We start from the raw sequence: 22,624 nt of genomic DNA on the forward strand, positions 1-22,624 counted from the left end.
ATGGCGGCGTACAGGCAGACATGGTGCTGGAGAAGAAGCTGAGAGGTCTACATCTTGTTCCACCCCTAGCAGAAGCAACTAAGTGCCGCCCTGGGAGCGCTTTGAGCATGTATGAGACCTCAAAGTCCACCTCCACCACAGCGACACACACCTACTCCAACAAGGCCACACCTCCTAATAGTGCTGCTCCCTATGGGCCAAGCACTCAAAGGCATGAGTTTTGGGGGGACATAGCTATTCAAACCACCACAGCACCCCCAATGAAGGAAATGAGAATGCAGTTTCCTCTATGACATCTAGCACTCTGTTGTCAAACACCTGCTGGATGATCGACCCATAGAAGAAAGGGGAGGCGGTCAGCATCTACAAGGATGCGCTATGCTACCCCTCACTCTATCTGTAATCATAACCATCAGCACACCCTCGGAGTTTTAGATGTGCCTCTGGGGAGGTCACGGCGGAGGTCTGAAGCCTGGAAGGAGGAGGTTTGGGGGCTCCGGACCACTGTTCTGGGATGGCATAGTGACTTCACAAGAAACCATAGCCTTAGCCCCAGAAGCGGCAGGTACCTCATTGGCCAGCAGCATGCCTTTGATCTCAGCGAGGTCCTCCGTGGTGAACACAAAGCCCCCATGCCCTGCATATGAGGCAACAGTTTCTCCAGAGTCAGCTTGCATTCCAGATGCCCTGGAATGGCCTTTCGCACCCCAGGGTTCTTGTCCATCAACACCGCAGCCTTCCCTCCAAGGGCCATGCAGATATGCTGCATTTGACCGGAGCCTACGTTCTCTGTTTCCACAAAGGAACATTTTGGGTAAACCTCAGAATTTGGATGATCTCTTTTCCAAAGCCACCCCATCTTCCTGGGTCGCATCATAGCGATGGGGGTACCAGGGATTGCTACACAAGATTTAAAGACCACGTCTCTCCAATGGGAATGCCTGATGAGAGAAGGCCTGATGAGGACTCCTTTTTTTTTCTTTTTTTTAAATCAGTGGTTTTCAATCTTCCTAATGGTGTGACCCTTTAATATAATTCCTCATGTTGTGGTAATCCTCCAATCATAAAATTTTATCCATTGCTACTTCATAACTGTTTTAAACAATGATGTCATTTATTTAAAGTGTTTACTCACAGAAAAAATATATATGTATACGCACACACATATATACATATATATCCCCACACCCAGGGAGTCCCACCTTTCTCCTGTTCTATAGGCATTTTCCTGTGAGAAAATTTTCACCAAAGCAGGCACAGGGTCCAGACCTGATGACTCTTAAATCAATTTCATAGGAGTTTGTATTGTTGTCTATGGATGGACTGATTTTTTGTTTTTTTGTTTTTCGAGGCAAGGTTTCTCTGTATAACAGTTCTGGCTGTCCTGTAGACCAGGCTGGCCTTGAACTCACTGAGATCCGCCTGCCTCTGCCTCCCAAGTGCTAGGATTAAAGGCCTGTGCCACCACTGCCCAGCTCATTAGCTGGTTCTTATTTGAGGCAGCTGTTTTTTTTTAAATATTTTTATGCTTTATTTAACTTTATTTTATGTGCATTGGTGTGAAGGTGTCAGATCCCCTGCAACTGGATCTTCAGACAGTTGTGAGCTGCCATGTGGGTGCTGAGAATTGAACCCGGGTCCTCTGGAAGAGCAGTCAGTGCTCTTAACCACTGAGCCATATCTCCAGTCCCCAAAAAATACCTGTTTTTTTAATATTTATTTATTTGTTTATTATGTATACAATATTCTGTCTGTGTGTATGTCTGCAGGCCAGAAGAGGGCACCAGACCTCATTCCAGATGGTTGTGAGCCACCATGTGGTTGCCGGGAATTGAACTCAGGACCTTTGGAAGAGCAGGCAATGCTCTTAACCACTGAGCCATCTCTCCAGCCCCCAGCAGCTGTTTATTTACTTGATGATGATGATTTTTAAGCCACCACATAGGAAATAAATACTTAAAAAAAGAGAGAGAGAACCCTGAGGGTGATGGTTCTCCAAACCCACAGAGATTTATCAAGCCTGACTTAAACAGTTGTCTGTCAGATGTTAGCTAAAGTAATTCCTTTAAAACAAACCATATAGGTCACATAGTGCTAATAAAATATGCTGGTGAGCCCTTGAGCATTTGCCCTGATTATGTCTCCTTGGAGAATAGAAAACTCATTAGCATGAGCTCCTTGTCAGTCCTCTCTGCCTTGTTCCTCAATTGCTCCCAGACTGGTTTGGCGCAGAGGGGTGATCAGGATGTGTGCAGTGTGGGTCAAGTTGCAAGCAATGTCTCTTCCAGCCCACCAATCGCATGTGACATTATATAGTTCACGAAGGTTGCTAGGCTTCGGAATGTCTATTTTTCTAAGTACTTAAAAAAGCAAATTTGGACAACTGGGCTATGGAGAGAGCTCTCTGTACTTGTTGAACACTGTGTATTCAACTGTAGATCCTATTTCCCTACACAGGGGAAAATCCTCAAAGCCGAGAAAGTTATAAATTGGAAACAGCAGGGGTGTGCATGTATCTGTGTGTGTGTGTGTCTGTGTGTGGTGTGTGTTTGTGTTTGAGAGAGAGCTGTTTTCTTTCTGAAGCAGTAGGCAGCAGAACAGGTTGTTTAGGGAAAGTCTCTTGAACTAGATAATTGATTTAAAAAGCATCTTCTTATAATAACACCTTATATTTTTATAGTGCTTTGAGAAGTTCAAAGCATTTTCACACTTATGTATTTCATTTAAACTTCACACGCCTATAAAGCAGTTAGTGCAAGCATTTCAAGCCGCCTCCACCACTTGGCTCACCCAGGATATCGAGAAACTTGTTTGAGGTCATATGACCAGTCGGTGTCACAAAACCAGAACACCAAGATTTGGAATCTTAGGCCTATGTTTTCTTGGCAGAAAGTGTCTCTGTCACAGCTTGATCTTACCAGAGCTCATGTGGAGGTCTGTGGCCACAATTTAATTGGAGAATACAAATCAGGCACACTGAAAGCACTCTGTAGAAAGAAGGCTGTGTGTCCCTTAGATCATGACTGTGTCAGGAAAGGGGGGCCGAGAATAGACTCGGGTCTTTCAGACAATGCAAACTAAAACAGAAACAAAACCACTCTGTCATCAGCTCCAGGGCATTTGAGAGGCAATTCATTCACTAAATTGTGCATTCATTTTTTTTAAAAAGTAGCTATTAAGTACCTTTCCAGAAGATACTGTGCTCAGCATTTTGGAAAGATACAAAGGCAAGTGTTTAATTTGGGGGTTGTGCATGCTTTGAATCCTACAGATAATCACTGTTTTATTCATTGTTCGCTGCCACCTCACAGATGAAAAGACTTCCAGGCAGAAAAGAAGTATAAACAAAAGTAGATGAAAGAAACTGGGAAACTAATTTCTTTCAATTCCCTCATGGTAAGGGACCCCCCCCCCCCCCCGTTTTCTTTTAGGTGTCAATGTGATGAGAAGTCTCTTGCTAGGTACACATGGCACCAGAGTTGCTATGTCATCTAACATGCAGTGCATCTAACATTACAACACTAATGCTTCCTTGAAGCTCGGGGCCTGGTCTTAGATTGATGCCAGCTTCTTCACCAGGAATACTGGGTCACCATTGGGATATACTAGTCTTTTGCCCAAGGCCTTCGGTATCCCAAAAGCTTTTCCAAAGACCAAAAATACGGGTTTTTTTGTTATGTTTTTTTGTTTGTTTGTTTGTTTTTCGAGACAGGGTTTCTCTGTGGTTTTGGAGCCTGTCCTGGAACTAGCTCTTGTAGACCAGGCTGGTCTCGAACTCACAGAGATCCACCTGACTCTGCCTCCCAAGTGCTGGGATTAAAGGCGTGCGCCACCACTGCCAGGCTCAAAAATATGTTTATATAAGGCTTTACTTTCCATGGCTTAAAAAACAAATGAACAAAAACGCCTTTCCTTATGGCAGGCATGTTTGAGAATGCAGACAAAAGCAAAGGCACCAACGTGTGTTTAGAAACAGCCCGATGGCTAGGAAAAGGTTCTACAAGATAAACAAGAGTCGGGGGCTGGAGAGATGGCTAAGAGGTTAACAGCACTGGCTGCTCTCCCAGAGGACGCAGGTTCAATTCCTAGCACCCACATGACAGTTCACAACTGTCTGTAGCTCCAACTTTAGGGGATCTGACACCTTCACATAGACATAAACACAGGCAAAAAAAAATCCACATAAAATAAAAATAAGCTCTTTTTTTTTTCCTGAGATAAGGTTTCTCCGTGTAACAATCCTATCTATCCTGGAACTAGCTCTTGTAGTCCAGGCCGGCCTCAAACTCACAGAGATCCACCTGCCTCTGCCTCCTGAGTGCTGGGATTAAAAGTGTGCGTTGCCACTGCCCAGCTAAATAAGTACATTTTTGAAAAGATAAACAAGAGTTTGCTAATGGAAGGTTGTGAGTTTCCCCCTTGCTGACTCTATACACATACATTCTTCTTGACAAATGTCTTTACTTTCTGGCACAAATGTGTCCAGACCTGAAGGAAAATTTGTGTTGATACTGTAAGTACTAGCTAAAACATGTCTTTAGGGTGTCCTAGGTATACACAGTGTCCTTGCATGTAACCACTTTGTTTTTTTTTTTGTTGTTGTTGTTGTTGTTGTTTTTTGGATTGTCAAGACAGGGTTTCTCCGTAGCTTTTGGTTCCTGTCCTGGAACTAGCTCTTGTAGACCAGGCTGGCCTCGAACTCACAGAGATCCGCCTGCCTCTGCCTCCCGAGTGCTGGGATTAAAGGCGTGCGCCACCACTGCCCGGCACCACTTTGTTTTTGTTGACAAGTCTTGGTAAGTCCCCAGAGTGAAGGAACGGAACGGCATTTTCATGGATATCATTCATTCACCTTGCTTGTGTGTGAAGGGTGGGGGCTCAGCCTCAATCCCAGCTCTGTCCCTAACTCCGTCCCAATTTAGCTTCTCCAGATTTCCACGTTTCCCATGTCTGAAAACGACAGGTGAGCCTGACATCGGTTCCGACTCACCAGACGGTGCTCCAGCTTTTACATAAACGTCAGGTACGTTTAGCAGATGTCAGCAGGGTAAGCCCAGCCCCTCATACAAGGAGGCAGGAGGATTATTACTCTGAGTACTGCTTTCCGTGGGAGAATGCTCACCTAGCACACAGAAGGTTCTAGATTCAGTGTCCAGCACGGGAAAGACACTATTGATAATGATCCAGATCACATAGAAACGCAAAGAACAAGCAGACATTAATATGTGTGATAGTGCCCGCCAATGGAGATCTGTAAAATAAGGGCTCTGCTACAGGAAGACTGGTCATAGGCAGGCCTACAATCCTAATTCAGGCGAATTTTATTCACTTTACAAAATGGTTAGTTGACTTGAAAAATAATTTGGGGATAGCGAATAAAACTGGGTTACACTGAAAACAAAAATTTACTACCCACCCTTCCAGCCCTGGAGATCAAAGCCAGGATTTGTGCATAGTAGGCCAGCACTCTACCCTGAATCATAGTCCCAGCTCCTAAGCTTTATTTCAAGGCACACTTTAAGGAAAAATAATTTCAAGTGGGACTCAGTTGCATTAAACAACAAAAATACTGGAATGCCACAAAGTCCCCATATTTGGAGTTGGGAATGGCTCCTTGGCATTTTTGTTTGCTTGTTTGTTGTTTGGATTTTCAAGACACGATTTCGCTGTGTAACCACCCTAGCAGTGCTGAAACTCCGCCTGTAGACCAGACTGGCCTTGAACTCACAGAGGTCCACCTGCCTCTGCCTGTCTAGTGCTGGGTTATAGGCGCGTGCCGCCGCCGCCGCCACCACCCTGCTGAGCATTCTTTCAGTAGAAATTTCAACCCCCCAGATTTTCACATTTTACAAAATGGAGACCTAACAGCCAAATGATAATTTTTAGTTTCGTACTTGTTCAGTACTGTCCAGGTTATTACCAAAAACTGTGGAAAGAAAAATCAATGGCAGAATGTTTCCTGGAATTTTTTATCTGTTCTTATTTGGAGATCACACCTTCATATTCAGTGTGATGAAAAGGTTAATAAATGTTCAGTGCTTAAATGAAGAAATACTAAAAACAACATTTGAGGCTCCTGACAGTCAGGGCACATTTTAATTATATAAATAGCAGATTTACAAGCACTTAAACAAAACCACTTGAGTTTCTTAATGCTGCTAACTTGTGAATTTTCACTCAATAACATAGTATACCCTGAGAATATTTTCTAAAAATATTTTAGATATATTTTATTTTGTATATAATATTGTGATTTTATAACATGGAAGTATACGCTGAAATCTGGCAATAATATATTTTCTGGTACCAAATGCCAGTATCAAACAATATATTAGGACTGGGTGCAGTGGTGTATACCTGTAATCACAGAAGTTGGTAGGCAGAGGCAGGCAGATCTCTGTGAGTTTGAGCTAGCCTGGTAGCCTGGGCTACATAGCAAGTTCCAGGCCAGTCAAGGCTGCCTGGTAAGACCCTTCTCCAAAAACAACAACAACAAAAGAGTACCCCCTCAAGGTGTGTGTGTGTGTGTGTGTGTGTGTGTGTGTGTGTGTGTGTGCTGCGCACTCGCACACGCGTATGTTAGACGTTTCAGGTATATCTATAGGTGTCAGCACTCACATGAAGTTTACATTATTCTTTCCTTGCTTGTTGTAAATACTAAATAGCCTCTCTCTGGTTGTTTAGTACAGTGGTTGGAAATTAAATATTAGCACAAGAAGTTGACCCATTTCAAGGCACACAACTTTATTTTGGCAATTAACCCCAATACTGGAGGTGAGAGGGCTCTTTAAAATTAGTGCTTCTAGCAGTTCCCATTGACTCACTCTCGTCCTCCCTTCTCTTGGTTAATTTTAACCTTGACCTCCCACAGCTGTATTGCTTTGCACTGAAGAGAGAGAGAAACTCCCTGATTCCACCTTTTTTTTTTTTTTTTTTTTTTTTTTTTTTTTTTTTTTTTGCATCTGATGAAGCAACAGTGGAGAGGAAAAACCAAACCCATTCCTTTAAGAAAGATTCCGCCTCCTCTCTTCTAAGCAAGCGCCTCACGGCAACCGTGGAGTCTCTAAGTCACACACTTTACTACTCAGCATTGGGAGAAGCAGCCGCCGCCGCTGCTCCGCGGCTGCAGTGGGATCCCGTGCAGCACTGCAGAATCCACACCTAGCCAGGGAAGACAGACACACGTCGGCTCGCCTGCACGCAAAGGGGCTGTGGATCGTCTGCAGGTAAGCACATCTCTTAGCCGTTTTGTTCAGGAGCCGTGGGAAAAGGGAATGGTCGTGGAACGCGCTCTTCATCAGCCATGCTTAAAACGTTCTGTGGATCTGTCGTCCTTTGGAGGTGGGCTGGGGTCTACAGCTCTGTCTGGCACACGTCCTGTGTGGTGGAGACTATTACATGATATATGCTCCTACAGTACTTTTTTTTTTTTTGGCTATGTATAAAAAGGCTAACCTTGATACATGCAAAGCATTTTTTTTCTTTTTAAATGAAGAAAACCCAGCCACTCCCAATCTCTCTCAAACACTGCAGATATTTTTAAATGGCAAATAAAATGACGGGCTGAGCGTTTCCTAAATATCGTTTTCTCCTTGAGCCTTAGCAAGACTTCCCCACGATTGTTGAGGAGTACTTAAAATTAATAAGGCATGGTAAGGGATTTTTCTTTCTTTCTTTCTTTCTTTCTTTCTTTTTCTTTTTGGAAAGAAAATGGGTGATACTGGCTGACTAAAATTTCTATAGCTTTAGTCCAGTGGCGAGAGAAAAGGAGGATAAATGAACTGCAGTGTGTGCCAAGAATGGGATTCGTTTGCCACACTTCATATGTGGGCAGAGGAAACTACATTTTAATTAGCACATTTTTAGAGGAAGAGGGGATGAAGATGAGGGGGCTGACGTGAAGTATTTGAGGGGGAAGAGAGTCTGCAGATGAGGAAGGAAATGAAGTGGCCTGTCGCCAGTGCCTTGGAAAGGACGGGAGATAAGGGTGGAGAATGAAGTTTGCTGTGTGTTGGGGTGGGGTTAACCCTAGGGACCAGGAATCACTAGAATGGCGCTGGGAGGAGTGTGCTTGAGGCTGAATTCGTGCAGTGGAGGGCATGTGTGCAGGAGGAGTGTGCAAGTCGTGGGTGGCGGAGGAGAGTGTGTGCCTGGAGGGCTATTTCGAGAATAGGTTGGAGTGAGAAACATGTCTGGGAGGCGGGGGTGGCAGCCCAGTGTCACCTGTGGAGGGATCCCCAGCTCTGCAAAGGAGTGTTGCAAAGTTTGCCTGGCCTCAGACTAATTTTGAAGGCTGATGGCCGAGCCTAGACTTCTCATCTCCCAAGAGGTCAGCTCTCAGAAGGTTTAAGAGGCAAGAGTCCAAAGGAGGAGTGCAGACTTTGGGCTGCTTCAGATGAATTAAAGGCCCTTGCCCTGTCCCTCTGTGGAACTGAGTGGAGGCAGGAGACTCCCCGAGACGCCAGTGTGCTGAGGAGAAAATCAAGGCCCCTTCTGCTGGGGACTTGCAGAGGTCCAACCATGTAGTGCCGCCCCGGCCAAGCCCAGCAGCCTCTGTGGGCGTCAGAGGCTCAATCTGAAAGCCGAGGCTCAGGCTCATTGGGTGGGGGAAGCATGTTCGGACTGGGGGAGGCAGATGTTTCCGAGGCGTAACCCTCCCGCTTTCAATCGGGTTTCTGTCGGGGTCGTTTCCCTCTCCGGCAGCGGATCGGAGCTGCACCAAGGCAGGAAGACCTTGCAGAGGCGCCAGGCAGCCGCCCCGCTGCAGGCCCTCGGCCTGCAGAGCGCATAGGCCCCCCCACCGCACTGAGCTTGTAGCCCTTAGGGGGCCTCGAGGGGCGGGGCCAGGGATCGCAAGGGGCACGGGGGGGCGTGGCCTGGGAGCGCGAGAGCTTGTTGTGGGCGTGGCCTCCTGGAAGCGGCGCCTGGACGCTCGGGGGCGGAGCTGGGGGAAAGAAGGGCGGAGCCAGGAGCACGCTCTTGAGCTTCGAGGGCCGAGCCCGCACGGGGCGGAGTGAAGGGGCCTGGGGCGTGGCCTGTAATAGGCGGGGCTAGGACTTTCGGACCCCCTTTGGGGCGGGGCGTGGAAGTGGCACGCTAGGAGGGTCAAAACTGTGGGGGGGCGGAATCAAGGGCGCTTGGGCGTGGCCTACGGCAGGCGGGGCCAAGGCGCTCGAACCTGTGGGGCGGGGTCTTTGGGGCACTAAGGGGCTTAGAGGGCCGAGTCTCTAGGGGGCGGAGTCAAGGCCCTGTGGAGGCGGGACCCAGGGGGGCGGGGCCGAGGACGTTCGGGGGTAGTTCGGCTAGTCCCGCCACAGCGTGAGGCGCCTGCCGGTAACGGTCGCCCGGGTGAGGGGCGGGAGGGAGAGGAAAGGGTTTAAATGATCTGTTTTGAAACACTGAGAAGTAGACGCGCCAGCGACCAGGTGTCGCCGCTTCCAGCGTCCGGGGGCTCGGCGTCCAGGTCCCTCTCCACGCCCCCTCCCTTCCCGGCCCTGTCCTCGGGAGCTGAGCGACGCTTAGGAGGAGGCTGCGGCTGACCCGGCGGCCGCTGCAGCCCGGAGGGGGCACAAAGCCGGCTGCGCTGCGAGGTAATCCTGCTGGAGCTGGGGTTCGGAGGTCCCGCCGCGCTTGCCACGCGAGGGGACTTCTTGCTGCCGTGTCTGGGGTGGGAAGGCGAGCCCTGCGCGAGCCGAGGGGCGCAGACGTGGGGGCTAGGGGTCGGTGTGCAGCGGTGCGAGCAAGGTCGGGTCTTGGGGTCCCGTGGGCCACGATTCTCCCCGGTGACCCCCGGCTCCCCCCACGCGAGGGCGTGAGGTTGTAGAAACCTGTTCTGCCTTCCGAAGCCTTGCTGACCCCGAAGGTACGCGAGGGGACGGTGGGAGGTTCCCGCGCTTGCTGAAGGTGGAAGGAGACGGTGTTGATTTGTTGGGTTTTTTTTTCCCTCCTGGTTCAAGAAACTTCCGTCACAAGTTGAAATTGTTCAAACACTTTAATCAGCGCGACCCTCCCCAGCACACGTAGTAGGCGCGCGCACGCACGCACACACACACACACACACACACACACACGCTCGCACACGCTCGCACACACTCACGCTTTACTCCTTCAAGCATACATGTTTCGTATTCTTTGTGGGGTGACAGCCGAGCTGGCAGCAGGTTTGGTTTCCTGCTGTTTGGGGCCCTTCCAACCTCTTTGGAAGTATGTAATAGTTGAGGCAAGGCCACGACAGGTAGTATAAACCAGGCCTCTATTAAAATGGTAAGAACTTTATTGTTGCAGAGATTTAATTGCAAGTAGGTGCCCGTTTAAACTGGGAGTGTAAGGAAAACCACTAAATATCCTTGGCACATGTGCTCTTGGAATTGACTTTGCTGGAGTGGTGTGGGATTTAACTCAGCCAAGAGGCTTTCGGCGAGGATTAGGAGCAAGGCTCGGGAAGGAATCGATAAGACTCCGGCTTGGGATGAACTACCTTAACATGTGTGAGCTCTTTATGATGAATTATGAAAATTTATAGTGAGCAAGGAGATTGCCTTTTCTTGGAATGGACTCCCATCTGTAGCGTGCTGAAAATGTACTGATGTGGGTCTTAGGAGATTCAGGGAGAGGACAGGGTAATGTGTCTTTTTGAAATAACCTGTGTATTTAAGGTATAGGGCTGACGCTTTGATAGAATTGTTTCTTTTTGAACACTTCTGGAAAGATTTTATAGCTAAATCTCATTTGCGTTGTCCTTACTTGCATGGTAACTCACTTTTTCCTAAAGCTGATCAGATTAACTGTACTGAGGAGTAATGTGGGGAGGGCCACTTTTCTACAATTCTTCCAGTTCAGCTTCTGCTAACTTAAAATTGGCCAGGACTGTTGGCGTGTTGGCAATAGTTGCTAAGAAAAAAAAAACCCAGCAATTTATTATCTACTTAGAGTGCTAAAGATAATTTAAGGAGTTCTTTGGGTACTTGGTTATGAGACTTTAATACAGTGCAGCTTTTTGCATGTATGATACCAGGAAATGTTTGGTAAAGTTTTGGCATATGATATAGATGATCACATGACCCCTGAAAATATTTATTTTGCATGATAAGAGGGTATTTACAGAATGTAAAAGTTAGTCACTGTTAAAGATGAATGAGAAAATTACATTGTACTTTACTCTTTCTTACCTTTTTATCAATAATAATTTTCTGGAATGAATGTGAGTTTTGCTCAAGAATGTGCAACAGTTTTTATAGTTTGCTGCACCGTCGTGATTGATATATCAAACAGATTAATTGTAAATTAGGAGATACCCAAGCTGTGCTTGGAATTATTAAAGAGAGCTGATGTGCCCCTTGTGATAACTTCATGCAGCACAAAGTTAGGGGGAAATGCTAAAAGAAATCCATTAGTTAGAAGAAGTGTAGACTGTTCAAAAGACATGCACAAGTTACTGATCTGTTTCTCACCTTGAACACTTTTTGCCATAATTAATAGTTAGCACTACTTTACATTCCTTTGGGAAAATTAGCCATGTAGAATTTGAATAGGAAATCTTAACATGTCTAACCAACAGTGCTGTCTTTCCTTTTTATGTACGCTTAAGTGAAACTATTCAAGTCCAATTTGACAGTTGCTGAACAATCACAGACTGAGTCACATAACTGAGATTCTAAATGAGCAAGCACTTTAATACTTTATTTCATGTCTCTTACATTAATGTGCTATGGTCTGAACTCAGGGTCCATGCCAAGTATTTATAGTTGGGATTGTTAGGAGGTCTTTGGGTTTTGTCATTGGTTTAATTCCCTTGGCTGAAAGCCAAGACAGTTTGAGATTTACTGTAATGGTTGCCTGTATTAAATCTTCTCTGAAGTACACACGTTAGAATACTCACCCTGACTGATTTGGAAGGAGAAGGTTTGTTATCTGCTAGATGCATATAGAAGAGTTCTCAGTTATCTGCAGTTTTGCTTTCCAGAATTTCAGTGACTGCTAGTCAAATATAGTTTTAAAGTATTAAATGGAAAATTTCAGAAATGAATAATCATTCATAAAAAACAAGTTTTAATTACTATAACAGTACAGTATATTAGTTATTGTTATTCCTGTTGTGTCTAATTTATATATAAAACTTTATCTAAAAATAACCATAGAATACATATACCTGTGATTTTAGATTTTTACTGGGGTCTTGGAATGTATTCCTCTAAAATCAGTAAGATGTGCTGTAATTATTTCATTTAGAGATGGTAAATTATATGGGGTCTGTGTGTGTGTATGTGTGTGTCTACTTGGGACTCTATTATTTTCAAGTAAAATTAATGTATTTGCTTGGTTTTTCATTCAGTAAATGTTTACTGAGTACCAACAATTAAAAAAATATTAAGCAAAAGAGGTTTGCAGTTTATGTGGGTTTTGTTTGTTTGTTTGTTTGGTTGGTTTTTTTGGTTCTTTTGTTGTTGTTTTTGTTTGTTTTGCTTTGCTTTTGTTTTTTGTTTTTGCTCTTTTAGAGGCAGGGTTTCTCTGTGTAGCCTGTCCTGGAACTAGCTCTTGTAGACCAGACTGGCCTCGAACTTACAGAGATCCACCTGCCTTTGCTTCCTGAATGCTGGGATTAAAGGCGTGTGTGACCATTGTCTAGCACCATGTGTTTTAAAAGAATGTTGGTCTTCATCCTGTCTCGAAAAACCAAAAAAAGAAAAGAATGTTGGTCTTCATAACTAGACAAGTCTCAAAGTTCAAGATTTAATTAATTGCATCCCAGAAGCACATTTGAATGTTATAAAAATACTATTTAGCCTACCCTAAAGCCTTGGTGTAAGCACAGATAATGATACTCAGAGTCTCTTTTTCCATCAACTCTTTTGGTTGAATGTCTCAGCAAGAAGAACCCCCTTTGCTCCTTCTAGGACATTGCCTCACTACACTTAGTGAAGAGCATCCTAGATGAAGAATTCTTCATCCGTGAAGAATGATTTTGGCTTTCAGAATTGCCTGATGGTCCCTAATGATCATGATCAAGAGAAAGTATAAAGTGGACGTACTTCGTCTTTTTGAGACACAGTCTCATGTAGCTCTGGCTGGCCTCGAATCCACTGTGTAGCTGAGGATGATATTCCTGCCTCTGCCTCTGCCTCTGCAGTGCTAGGGTTAGAGGTACAGGCCACCACACACACTTTTACTTGGTGCTGAGATTCATACCCAAGGGCTTGTACCTATTAGGCATGCACTCCACCAGCTGAGTCTTGTCTCTAGCCCTAATCTTTGATTTTAAAGGGCAGTGCTTGAAAGTTTGCGTCTTGAAAGGGTAACCTAATAGATGAATCTTAACTGTACTAAAATAAATGTGAATAGGCTCAGCATACAGCTTTATACAGAGGCAGGATCTATATTGAGCCTTTCTAAAGGACCCACATCATTACCTTATACTTTCACACCTTTTTCAAAGTCGGCTTTAGTTAAAGCCTAGCTGGAAGTGTGAAGACTTACTGATAGAAGATGAGCTTTGAAATCTGCGTTTCAGATTCCCCAAAACTGGTCATGAAGATACTGGTATGTAAGAAGCACACTGGCTAACATTTAGGAATGTTAGTTCCTCAAGCAAGACTGTAACTTGGATATCAGGTTAAAAGCTTATTGTTTTGAGGGGCAATGGACATACCTGATATTTCCCATAACCAACTGAAGGTTAAAAAATATATTTGAGAAATGTAGAGCGGTAACATAATATCCTTAAAACCAGTGTCCCAAGTGTGTACATACATGTATATGTGTTGATAAAATTTATTTTGCTTGTTTTGTGTGTGTGTGTGTGCATGTGTGCACACATGCTCTGAGGGTTTGGGTGCACTGCAATGTGTGCATGTGGAGAGTAGAGATCAACTTTGGCTATCATTTCTTAGAAGTTACCACCTTGCTTTGTTTTTGCTCTGTTTTGTTTGTTTTGAGACAAATCTCACTGTATCCCTGGCTAGAACTCCCTCTGTAGACCAAGCTAGCCTTAAAATCAAAGACTGCCTGCCTTTGTCTCTTAATTGCTGCCATTAAAGGTATGCACTACCATACCTGGCCTCATCATGTTTAGGACTTGAGGCTTGTGCATTAGGTTAAGCTGGCTAGCTAACAATCCCCAGGCATCAATCTTGCACTACCTTGCCAGCACAGGAATTATAGGCACATACCAATTCTTGGCTTTTTCTTTTTTAGTGTTTTAAATTATACATTTTTTATTTGTATGTACTTGTGTGGTCATGTTTGTTCCATGGAGTACAATGTGGAGGTTGGAAGACAACCGGGTTGTTAATTTTCTCCTTCACCATTTGGGTTCCAGGGATCAGTCTCAGGTTGTCAGGCTTGAAGGCAGGTACCTTTACCCACTGAATCATCTGGCTGGGTCCAACACCTGGCTCTTTACATGTGTGCTAAGGATCAAACACAGGTTCTTGTACTTGATGACAAACACTTTACTGAGTGATCTCCTTAGCCTCTAACATAATTTTAATGCCTACATTATGCATTAAAGGCAAGTAGATATCAGGCAAGCACTGAATTACAAACAGAACTTACTCTGAGTAATATGCATGAACTCATTATTGTTTTAGCCATCTCCTTTAAATTCATTTTGTCATATTTTACTCCCCATACACCAAGAAATGCTGTCCTTATATAAAAATGGAGAGGGCTTCACAGATGCGAGTAGGCGTATTCAGCTCAGCTCTTGAGGCTGGTGGCTGATTACCTGCTATTAGACTGGAATTCCAACAATATAGAAATCAGTCAGGTTGGAGCAGTTCCCTTGACCTTGGGGATTTGGTTTGTGTCTGTAATTGGTCATCAGAGTTAGTGTGGAGTCTTCCACAGTGGCTCCACTCACTCTGTGCAAGGATGGTGTTTTTTTCTTTACCATACAGTATTCTCAACTTCTGTTCTAATGGGATGACTGAGTGCCACAGCTGAAAGATCATGGAGAAGACAGGTTTACTTGGTATGTCTAAAGAAATATATTTAGGGTTCCCTACCCCATGGAACTTTGAAAAACACTACTTTTAATCCTTTAGAAATGAGATCCACGACAGTTAGCTCTATGACTCTTCTATTTTCACTGTCATGGAAAAAAAGATTCTACAGGGCCAGTCTGGTAATAGCCAAGGAAGTGGTTGGGAAAAGGCAATAGTGGACCTTAAGTGGAGTTATGATTGGGCACTAGAGCTTGATGACTGGGACTTCATTACTGCTCCTGGGTCTGGGGCAAATGGACGGTGGAGAGGGAAAGAGATTGGCCATGGCACTGTCAGTCCATTGCTCGTCTGCCATACACACTGCTCTTTTCTTAAGCGTTAGAGCGGTGTGTTGTCCCTAGCTTGCCTTTTGCTTATGACTTTTGTTGTTGGGGCAGTATTCTCTCTCCTAGGGAAAGGAAACTTTTCCCCTCAGGTCGGTTCCTTGTAACTGCTGAAAACTAGCTTTCACCTGGAGATGACACTAGAGTTTTTTCCATGTCCACAATTAATTTGCTTTTTAGATCTCACACAAGGATCTCTGAAACCAAAAGTGTGAAAACCTCACTCTTCACCTAATAGTTGGGGCAGTTTTTTGGATGTGTTCACATACCTGCATGTATGAACACATGTTCATATGCACATATGTGTGTATGCATATGGAAGCCAGAAGTCAACTTTGGGTGTCATTCCTCAAGAACTGTCTACCTTGCTTGTTTGTTTGTTTGCAGACAAGGTCTCACAGTAGGAACTAAATGGGCTTTGCCAAATAGGCTAGGCTGGCCGACCAGCTAGCCTTGTGAGCCCCAAGGATCTTCCTGTTTCCATCTTCAGGACTGGGACTACAAACACACACACACACACCACACACACACACACACACACACACACACACACACACACACACACACACACATGCTTTTCCTGTGGGCACTAGGAATTAAACTCAGATTCTCAGGCTTGTGTGGGAGCCTTGCCTACTGAGCCATCTTCCTGCCCCCCTCCCCCCCCGAGCCATTTGTTACCAAATGGATGGCCTCTCAAAGTTATTAATTTAAAGAATTGTTTCTTCACTATACCTTTACAAGAAAAAGAGAAAAAATTGCTTTCATGGTGCCTACTTATAATAATTCTCAGCCTACTGGGAGATATCAGTGGGCCATTCAGCGCTACTATAAGACTGGGTTTTGGGGTACCAGCTGCTAAAATGATGCACTTTCTCATGACATTCTGACCAATCAGCATTTTATTAAAAATAATACAAGTGACAGGATAAAAGACCATTGTCCCCCAGCAGCCATTCTTTATTAAAGTAAAATATCACCAGTGAATGAGAAATTCACATTGTTTTAAACATTTTATTTTTACAAAACTAGATCTGTAACAGTTTTGTATCAAAATGTTTGGTCTATTTGGTTGGATACCAGGCTTATTTAAAAAAAATAGTTTATTTTAATTTTATGTGCATTGATGTTTTGCCTACATATGTGTCTGTGTGAAGGTATTAGAGCCCTTGGAACTGGAGTTAGAGACAATTATGAGTTGCCGTGTGGGCACTAGAAATTGAACCTGGGTCCTTTGGAAGAGCAGTGAGTGTTCTTAACCACTGTGCTATCTCTTTAGCCCCTAAAGCTGATTTTCAATCAGTGTTTCTTTGTCCTAATAAATATTGATAGTGATAAAATCATAGTTCCCTAAGTACTCTGCAATCATTAGTTACCCTAATGAAAAATGCATCATAGACAAGAACCTAGTCACCAGCCATGTACATACATACTATCACCACTATCCCTAAATGCAATAGGGATGGGGCATTTTATGCCCAAATAAGAAAATCGTACTTGCTTGCCATAGTAAAGGCTCTGAGAAACTGAATACTTAGTAGTCACTTAAGTTAGTGATTGTATATTGCATTTGATGTACATAATAATCTCAATTTCCCTGGGCTCTTTATAGGGCAGGGACTCAAATCCCAGGCTTTACACATGCTAGGAAAGCATGCTTGGGCTATTTTAAAGTTTCTGGCTGGGCCCCTTGCTTTGATGAACACATTACAGGAGAAATTTGACTATCAGTGAAGTGCTTTGAAGAAGGAGTTCTTGCTTTGTCTCTGTCATACCTGAATGCCACAGCACAGACCTCCCGGAGCTTGTTTAAAACTTGACCCTGAAGAGAAGAGTGCCATCTACTGAATGGCCAGCACTAAGCTGAGCAGCACCTGGGCTTTTCCTGCAGAACTCAGGCCCGTTTCTGGAGAAACCAGGCCTGGCCTCATTTGGAGGGTGTGGAAAGCTCTGAGTACCAAGAGGAATTGTTGCCTGCTTCAATTTAATTATGTTCCCCAGCAGGAGGTCTGAACACACAATGAAGAACTAACTCAGCACTTGTCGGAATGCTTGGGAAAGAAGAAACCCTAAGAAGTTGTTGGATTGATATTAAAAACAGTCTAGCCATGAAATTAATAAACTAGGTGGTAAACAATTATTTTTGAGGCATTTTTATTAATAGGTCTGGTTATTGATGGCTGCAGCAAATAGTAGCAAAGTTTGTTCTTTATGTCAGTGTCTAAGGCAGTGATTCCTACCTGAGTGAACTCACCAATTCCAAGAGGAGTTTTGTTGTTGTTGTTGTTTAGTTTTTTTGTTTTTAAAGTATCCTAGCTATCTTCTGGGTTTTTTTTTTGGTTTGGTTTTTTTGTTTTTTTTTTTTCCTGTCTTCTTGGAACTAGTAGCAGGAGTGGAGAGAGCTGGAGTTAGAAAAAGCTGTCAAGGTCAGCAGGGCTACCTGGAGCAAACCTGTCCTGGTCAGATGAGAAGGGCTCTGACAGCCACTTTGAAACTGTCACACTGAGAATACCCTCGATTGTTCTGTATTCATTATGTAACTAGTTGTTACTGTAAGAATACCCTCGATTGTTCTATATTCATTATGTAACTAATTAGGGAGCCATTTTTATCAGCTCTTAACAACCGCCAGAATCATGTTAAAGTATTACATTTATCTGAAGTCTAGTAAGGCTTTTATACAAGATTACAGTCAGGAGTTGTTCAGGGACTCCACGCTGTCCCTAAACACCATGCTGTGGTGTTCCTAGGTTTACACATGTCCTTGTAGCGACTGCACAGAAGGTTCGAACCAGGATTAGAATATTTCTGTCTTCACTGGGAAAGATTTTCTTTTAAAAGGGGAAACAGATGGGTAAACAGTTGAATTTTCACTAGAATCAGGAAGTATTCATGAAGTAGGTTTTGAAGTGTTCTCTGTTTTTTTCTGTACTGTTTGTTTGTTTGTTCCTTTTGCTCTTTTACTCTAAGCCAACACGAAGAGTTTATTTAGCCATGAAGTAAGTTGTTTCACATGCCTTAGCCACTGTGCTTAAAGCATATGACTTCCTGGGAAGGGAAGGTGAGTTACTTTACAGGTTTCTGCTGGGCTTATTTATAGGAAGGAACAGAAAATTAGGGGTTTATTAGTTGTCTTTATTTTATGTATCATTTATTTTAATTTTTAGTTGTGTGTGTGTGTGAATCTATGTGAATACAGGTGTCTGAGGAGGCCAGAGGCATCAGATCCCCCCAGAACTGGAGTTAAAGGCAGATACAGGTCATTGCCTGATATGGCTACTGGGAATTGAACTGGGGTCTTCTTCAAGAAGAGTATACTCTCTTAAATGCTGAGCCATCTCTCCAGCCCCATATTTTTCATCCTCCTAAATATTTTTTAGGTGGTTGTACTTGCCGTAGGACCAAGATAGCTCGTGTCTACAGCACAATAACATTCAACTGCGTGCAAGTCTGAGATTCTGAGGGGAACCTCAACATCTCGTGCATACCAAGTACACTTTGCACACCATTGAATGTGATGCACTGTATGTCATCTATAAAGTAATATGTTATTAAATTCACGGAGTCATCCAATTAGGAGATTCATATTGTGTGTAAGTGGTGGCTCAAGCCTGTAAAACCAGGATGTGGAAAGTTGAGATTCAGAAACAGGAGAATTGTGACAGGTTGGACCCTGGTCTATATCTAGAGTTCTGGCTAGACAGGGCTATACTGCATAGGACTGGTCTCAAAAACAAACAAATGACTTGCTTACTCTTTTGTGCTATTTTTGTTTATTTTCTATAGTTTACCCTTATAAGACATTCTTATTAGTTTAGAAAGTTGAAGATCATTGTTTTCATATAACTAAAGGCTTCTTTTTTTTAAAAAAAAATGTGTGTGTGTGTATTTGTACACGCCCATGTGGTGTCTACAGGTGCCCGAAGAAGGTGTCAGATCCTCAGGAGCTGGAGTTACAGGCGGTTATGAGCTATCCTATGTGGCAACTGAACCCGGGTCCTCTGCGAGATCAGTTTTCTTGACCACTGAGCCATTTCTCCAGCCCTAACTAAAACTTCTGACATTGTAATTCAGCAACAGTCATGCTGTATGTAACTCAGTCACCACTTTAGAGTTGCTGACTTCCCTTCGTATGTAAGGGCTGACACTGTACCATATAAGCAACTAGAAAACTGTAGATTGTGAAAAGCATAACTCCTTGAGATTCTGATTTCTGCTGTTAAAATTAGGAAAAGCAGCTACGGAAACAGTACAAAAGATGTTACTTGGCTCTAGTATATATTAGATGCTGGATGACAGGCACAGAAAACAGACTCCATAGAAAAGAAAACTCCATAGAGTATTTAGAAAGGGGGTAAGAGTGGGCCTAAAAGGAAGTTAGGATTTTACTAGTTAGAAACACCAGAAGGATTCTGGGGAGAGATTCCTGTCCATGACTTTTCCTATAGCATGATGGAAATCATTTTTAACTGTACCTTACAATCTCTGTGTAAGGGTTAGGAGGTCACAACACAGTAGTGCTGGGGACTTTCCTCTCTAGCTGGTGGTCGAATATGGTCGGGTGGTGCTGGTGTAATGAAGATCACGTAGACATTAGCAGTGCTTTCACAGACCCCACATGAAAATAGCAGCTCAGAGGGGCATTCTTACAAAACAGCTGAGAGTCATATTGCTTAGTAAAGTTGGCATCGGCAGAAGACTTTAGGACTCCTTATTATTTCCAACACTGAATAAGCAGTGTTCCTTTGGGGAAGAGGCATGTATTTTTTTAAAAAACAATCTCTATTTATTAACTCTTACTTGTTGACACTAGAGAACTGTTCTGTCTGTGTCTTACTGTTCTTAGGGAGGGTGGATAGATGGATGGAATGAGTTAGTGATATCATGAGATACAGCTATTTAAAAATGTTTGTAGAATAACATCTGGTTTTAGAGTTTAAGTTACCTGTTCCAGAATGTACACTTGGACTTGTGTCACTTGGACTTGGCCATACTTATAATTTACTACTTGAAAAAGAGTTTAACTTTTGGAGGCATATTTGGTGTTCTACATGTTAAAATATGTGAAGGGTTGTGGTACATACTCTAAGGTTCTTGAAAGTGGTATGCTTGTCAACGCAGAGAACACATATCTCACTAGTTAGTAGTTTTGATTGCAAGGTAGCGGAGACACCTCTGTATGGGGTGAAGATCATGGAAGTGGGTCGAATAGAAAGCAGACACCATGCAAATCCTTGCCTCATGTCTCTGTGTCAACTAAGAGGATATCATCGTTTTAGGAGCTTGTCAACTCTGAGAGTCTGGATTTCTCAGGAGCTGAGGGTCTTTAGCAGCAGCAATCCTTTCCAATAACATGAGACAGCCAAGAGAGCACCTTTTCCCAAAACACACTGCACAAACATTGGTGTGTTTTTACAGAAATGCTGCTTTCAGCTCCCATCCTGATCGTATTATGCTTACTAGTGTTTTTCCTTGTACATGTTGCTGTGGCCTCTGTTTAGGTTTTCATTTTTTGACCAGCTTGATGCTTCCTTCCAGTCGTTCCTTTATTCATTCAGCAAATATTTATTATGCAGTTAGTAATGTGCTGGCTTTCTTCTAAGTGCTGAAGATTCAGTCAACAGGCAAACCCTTCTGGTCTAATGGAGTTTGTGTTTGTGGGAACAAATAGAAATGAATGGATGAATACATTACATGTCATGTTGTAGAGAAATGTAGAACAGGGAAGAGAAATAGAACTTTGTGGGGTAAACGTCAAGCCCTCACTGAGAAGGTGGCACACGAACAGAGATGTGAAGGCAGAGGATAGTGCGTGTGTGGATATGTGAGGAAGAACATTGCAGGCAGAGGGAGCAAGCCCAGAGCCCTCCAGATCCACATTGCTGGCCTGGATGAAACAGAATGAGAGAAGGGGGAAACAGGAAGCCTTGGGATGGCTTTGAGCAGAGATATGACAGTTCTACGTATTTTTTGTTTTATTTGTTTTTTTCGAGACAGGGTTTTTTTTGCATAACCTTGGCTGCCTTGGAACTTGCTTTGTAGACCAGACTGGCCTCAAATCCAGAGATGCCTGCCTCTGCCTCCCGAGTGTTGGGATTAAAGGTGTGCACCGCCACCACCCGGCTGACATTTTTTTTCATTTATTTTTGTTATGCTGTACATCTTTCTCTGCTCCCCCTCTTCTACCCTCTCCTGTGACCCCCATACTCCCAATTTACTCAGGAGACCTTGTCTTTTTCTCCTTCCTATGCAGATTTATGTATGTCTCTTTAAGAGTCCTTTTGTTGTCTGGGTTCTCGAGCTGACATGTATTTTTTTACATAAATTAACCCATTTATTTAGTTGGCTGTGCACTATTGAGTAGACTTGGGTATCAAATGGTAGCGCTTTTACTGGTGTTTCAGTTCCTTCAGTCTTCTGATGGCAGACTTCACTGTGACGGCAGAAGTCGTGTTGTAGGTCCAGGCCCCGCCAGCCACTGTCTTCATGCAGGAACCACAGTGCCACATGCCAGTGGCTCGTCTCTTCATCTTGGTCGTGCCACAGAAGGAGCACGTGTACTTGGCATGCTGGCTGATCTCAGTTTTCTTCACCATTTTCCGGAGGGAGGCACCATAGCGGGTCCCATATTTCCTGACGATCCCGACCTTCTTGGTGCGTTTAGCCATGTCGCCGGAACCTAAGCCAAGCACGGAGAGCCTGACATGTATTTTTTAAAGACGATTTGGCTGTGTTTTGAGAGTAGCCCACAGCAAGCAAGTGTGGCTGCGGGGAGACTGCTGAAGAGGCCGATTCAGTGAACTAGGTGAGGAATTATCAGGTAGAAGGAGTGAGATTGGGTTGGATTCTGGATGTGTATATATTTTTGGTCATTTTACATACCAACTATAGTTCCCTCTTCCTCCTCTCCTCCCATCTTCCCTCCCCCACAACGATTCTGGGTATATTTTAAAGGTAGCACGAACAAAATTTTAAAACTAGCTTGTGGGGTATAAATGAGAGAGAAGAATCAAGCTTGATCCTGAAGTTTGAAGGAGGAAGGGTGACAACAGGACCCTGATTGAGAGCATTCTGGCAGACAGGACTCATTAGCAGTTTGGAAGCTGCTGTGAGTAGAGGTCCCTGCCTAGCTATAGACTGAGTGTAAGTTTGGTTCCCATGTCCTTTTTTTTTTTTTTTTTTTTTTTTAGATTACATACTCACTGGGTGATGGTGGCATACACCTTTAATCCCGGCACTTGGGAGGTAGAGGCAGGTGGATCTCAGTGAGTTCAAGGCCAGCCTGGTCTATAGAGTGAG

The 22,624-nt window shown here is 43.8% G+C and overlaps 2 protein-coding genes and 1 pseudogene across 7 annotated transcripts in view; 1 reads left to right on the top strand and 2 right to left on the bottom strand.

Moving 5' to 3' along the window:
- Positions 1-234: 234 nt before the first annotated feature.
- On the bottom strand, positions 235-874 carry LOC142851427 (large ribosomal subunit protein uL10 pseudogene; annotated as a pseudogene).
- Positions 875-6,754: 5,880 nt separating this feature from the next.
- The window catches only part of Add3 (adducin 3), a 112,858-nt gene continuing 96,988 nt past the window's right edge, over positions 6,755-22,624 (top strand). For 2 of the 6 annotated variants that reach the window (XM_075974368.1, XM_075974374.1), the window contains exon 1: positions 9,283-9,590. The gene's annotated coding sequence lies outside the window, so the exon portion shown is untranslated. Of the gene's footprint in view, positions 7,227-9,282; positions 9,591-22,624 lie in introns of those variants that run through there. The other 4 variants (XM_075974373.1, XM_075974367.1, XM_075974376.1 and 1 more) reach the window with 4 other exon arrangements.
- On the bottom strand, positions 21,653-22,001 carry LOC142851219 (large ribosomal subunit protein eL43-like). Its single transcript, XM_075975120.1, has one exon. The coding sequence runs from the start codon at positions 21,991-21,993 to the stop codon at positions 21,715-21,717; it is 279 nt and encodes a 92-aa protein (XP_075831235.1). The 5' UTR covers positions 21,994-22,001; the 3' UTR covers positions 21,653-21,714.

This window comes from Microtus pennsylvanicus, chromosome 5 (assembly GCF_037038515.1).
Source record: "Microtus pennsylvanicus isolate mMicPen1 chromosome 5, mMicPen1.hap1, whole genome shotgun sequence".
Lineage (NCBI taxonomy): Eukaryota > Metazoa > Chordata > Mammalia > Rodentia > Cricetidae > Microtus > Microtus pennsylvanicus.

What these genes read in the sequence shown, in the direction of transcription:
- LOC142851219 (XM_075975120.1), bottom strand. Translation starts at nt 21,993, where the DNA reads ATGGCTAAACGCACCAAGAAGGTCGGGATCGTCAGGAAATATGGGACC.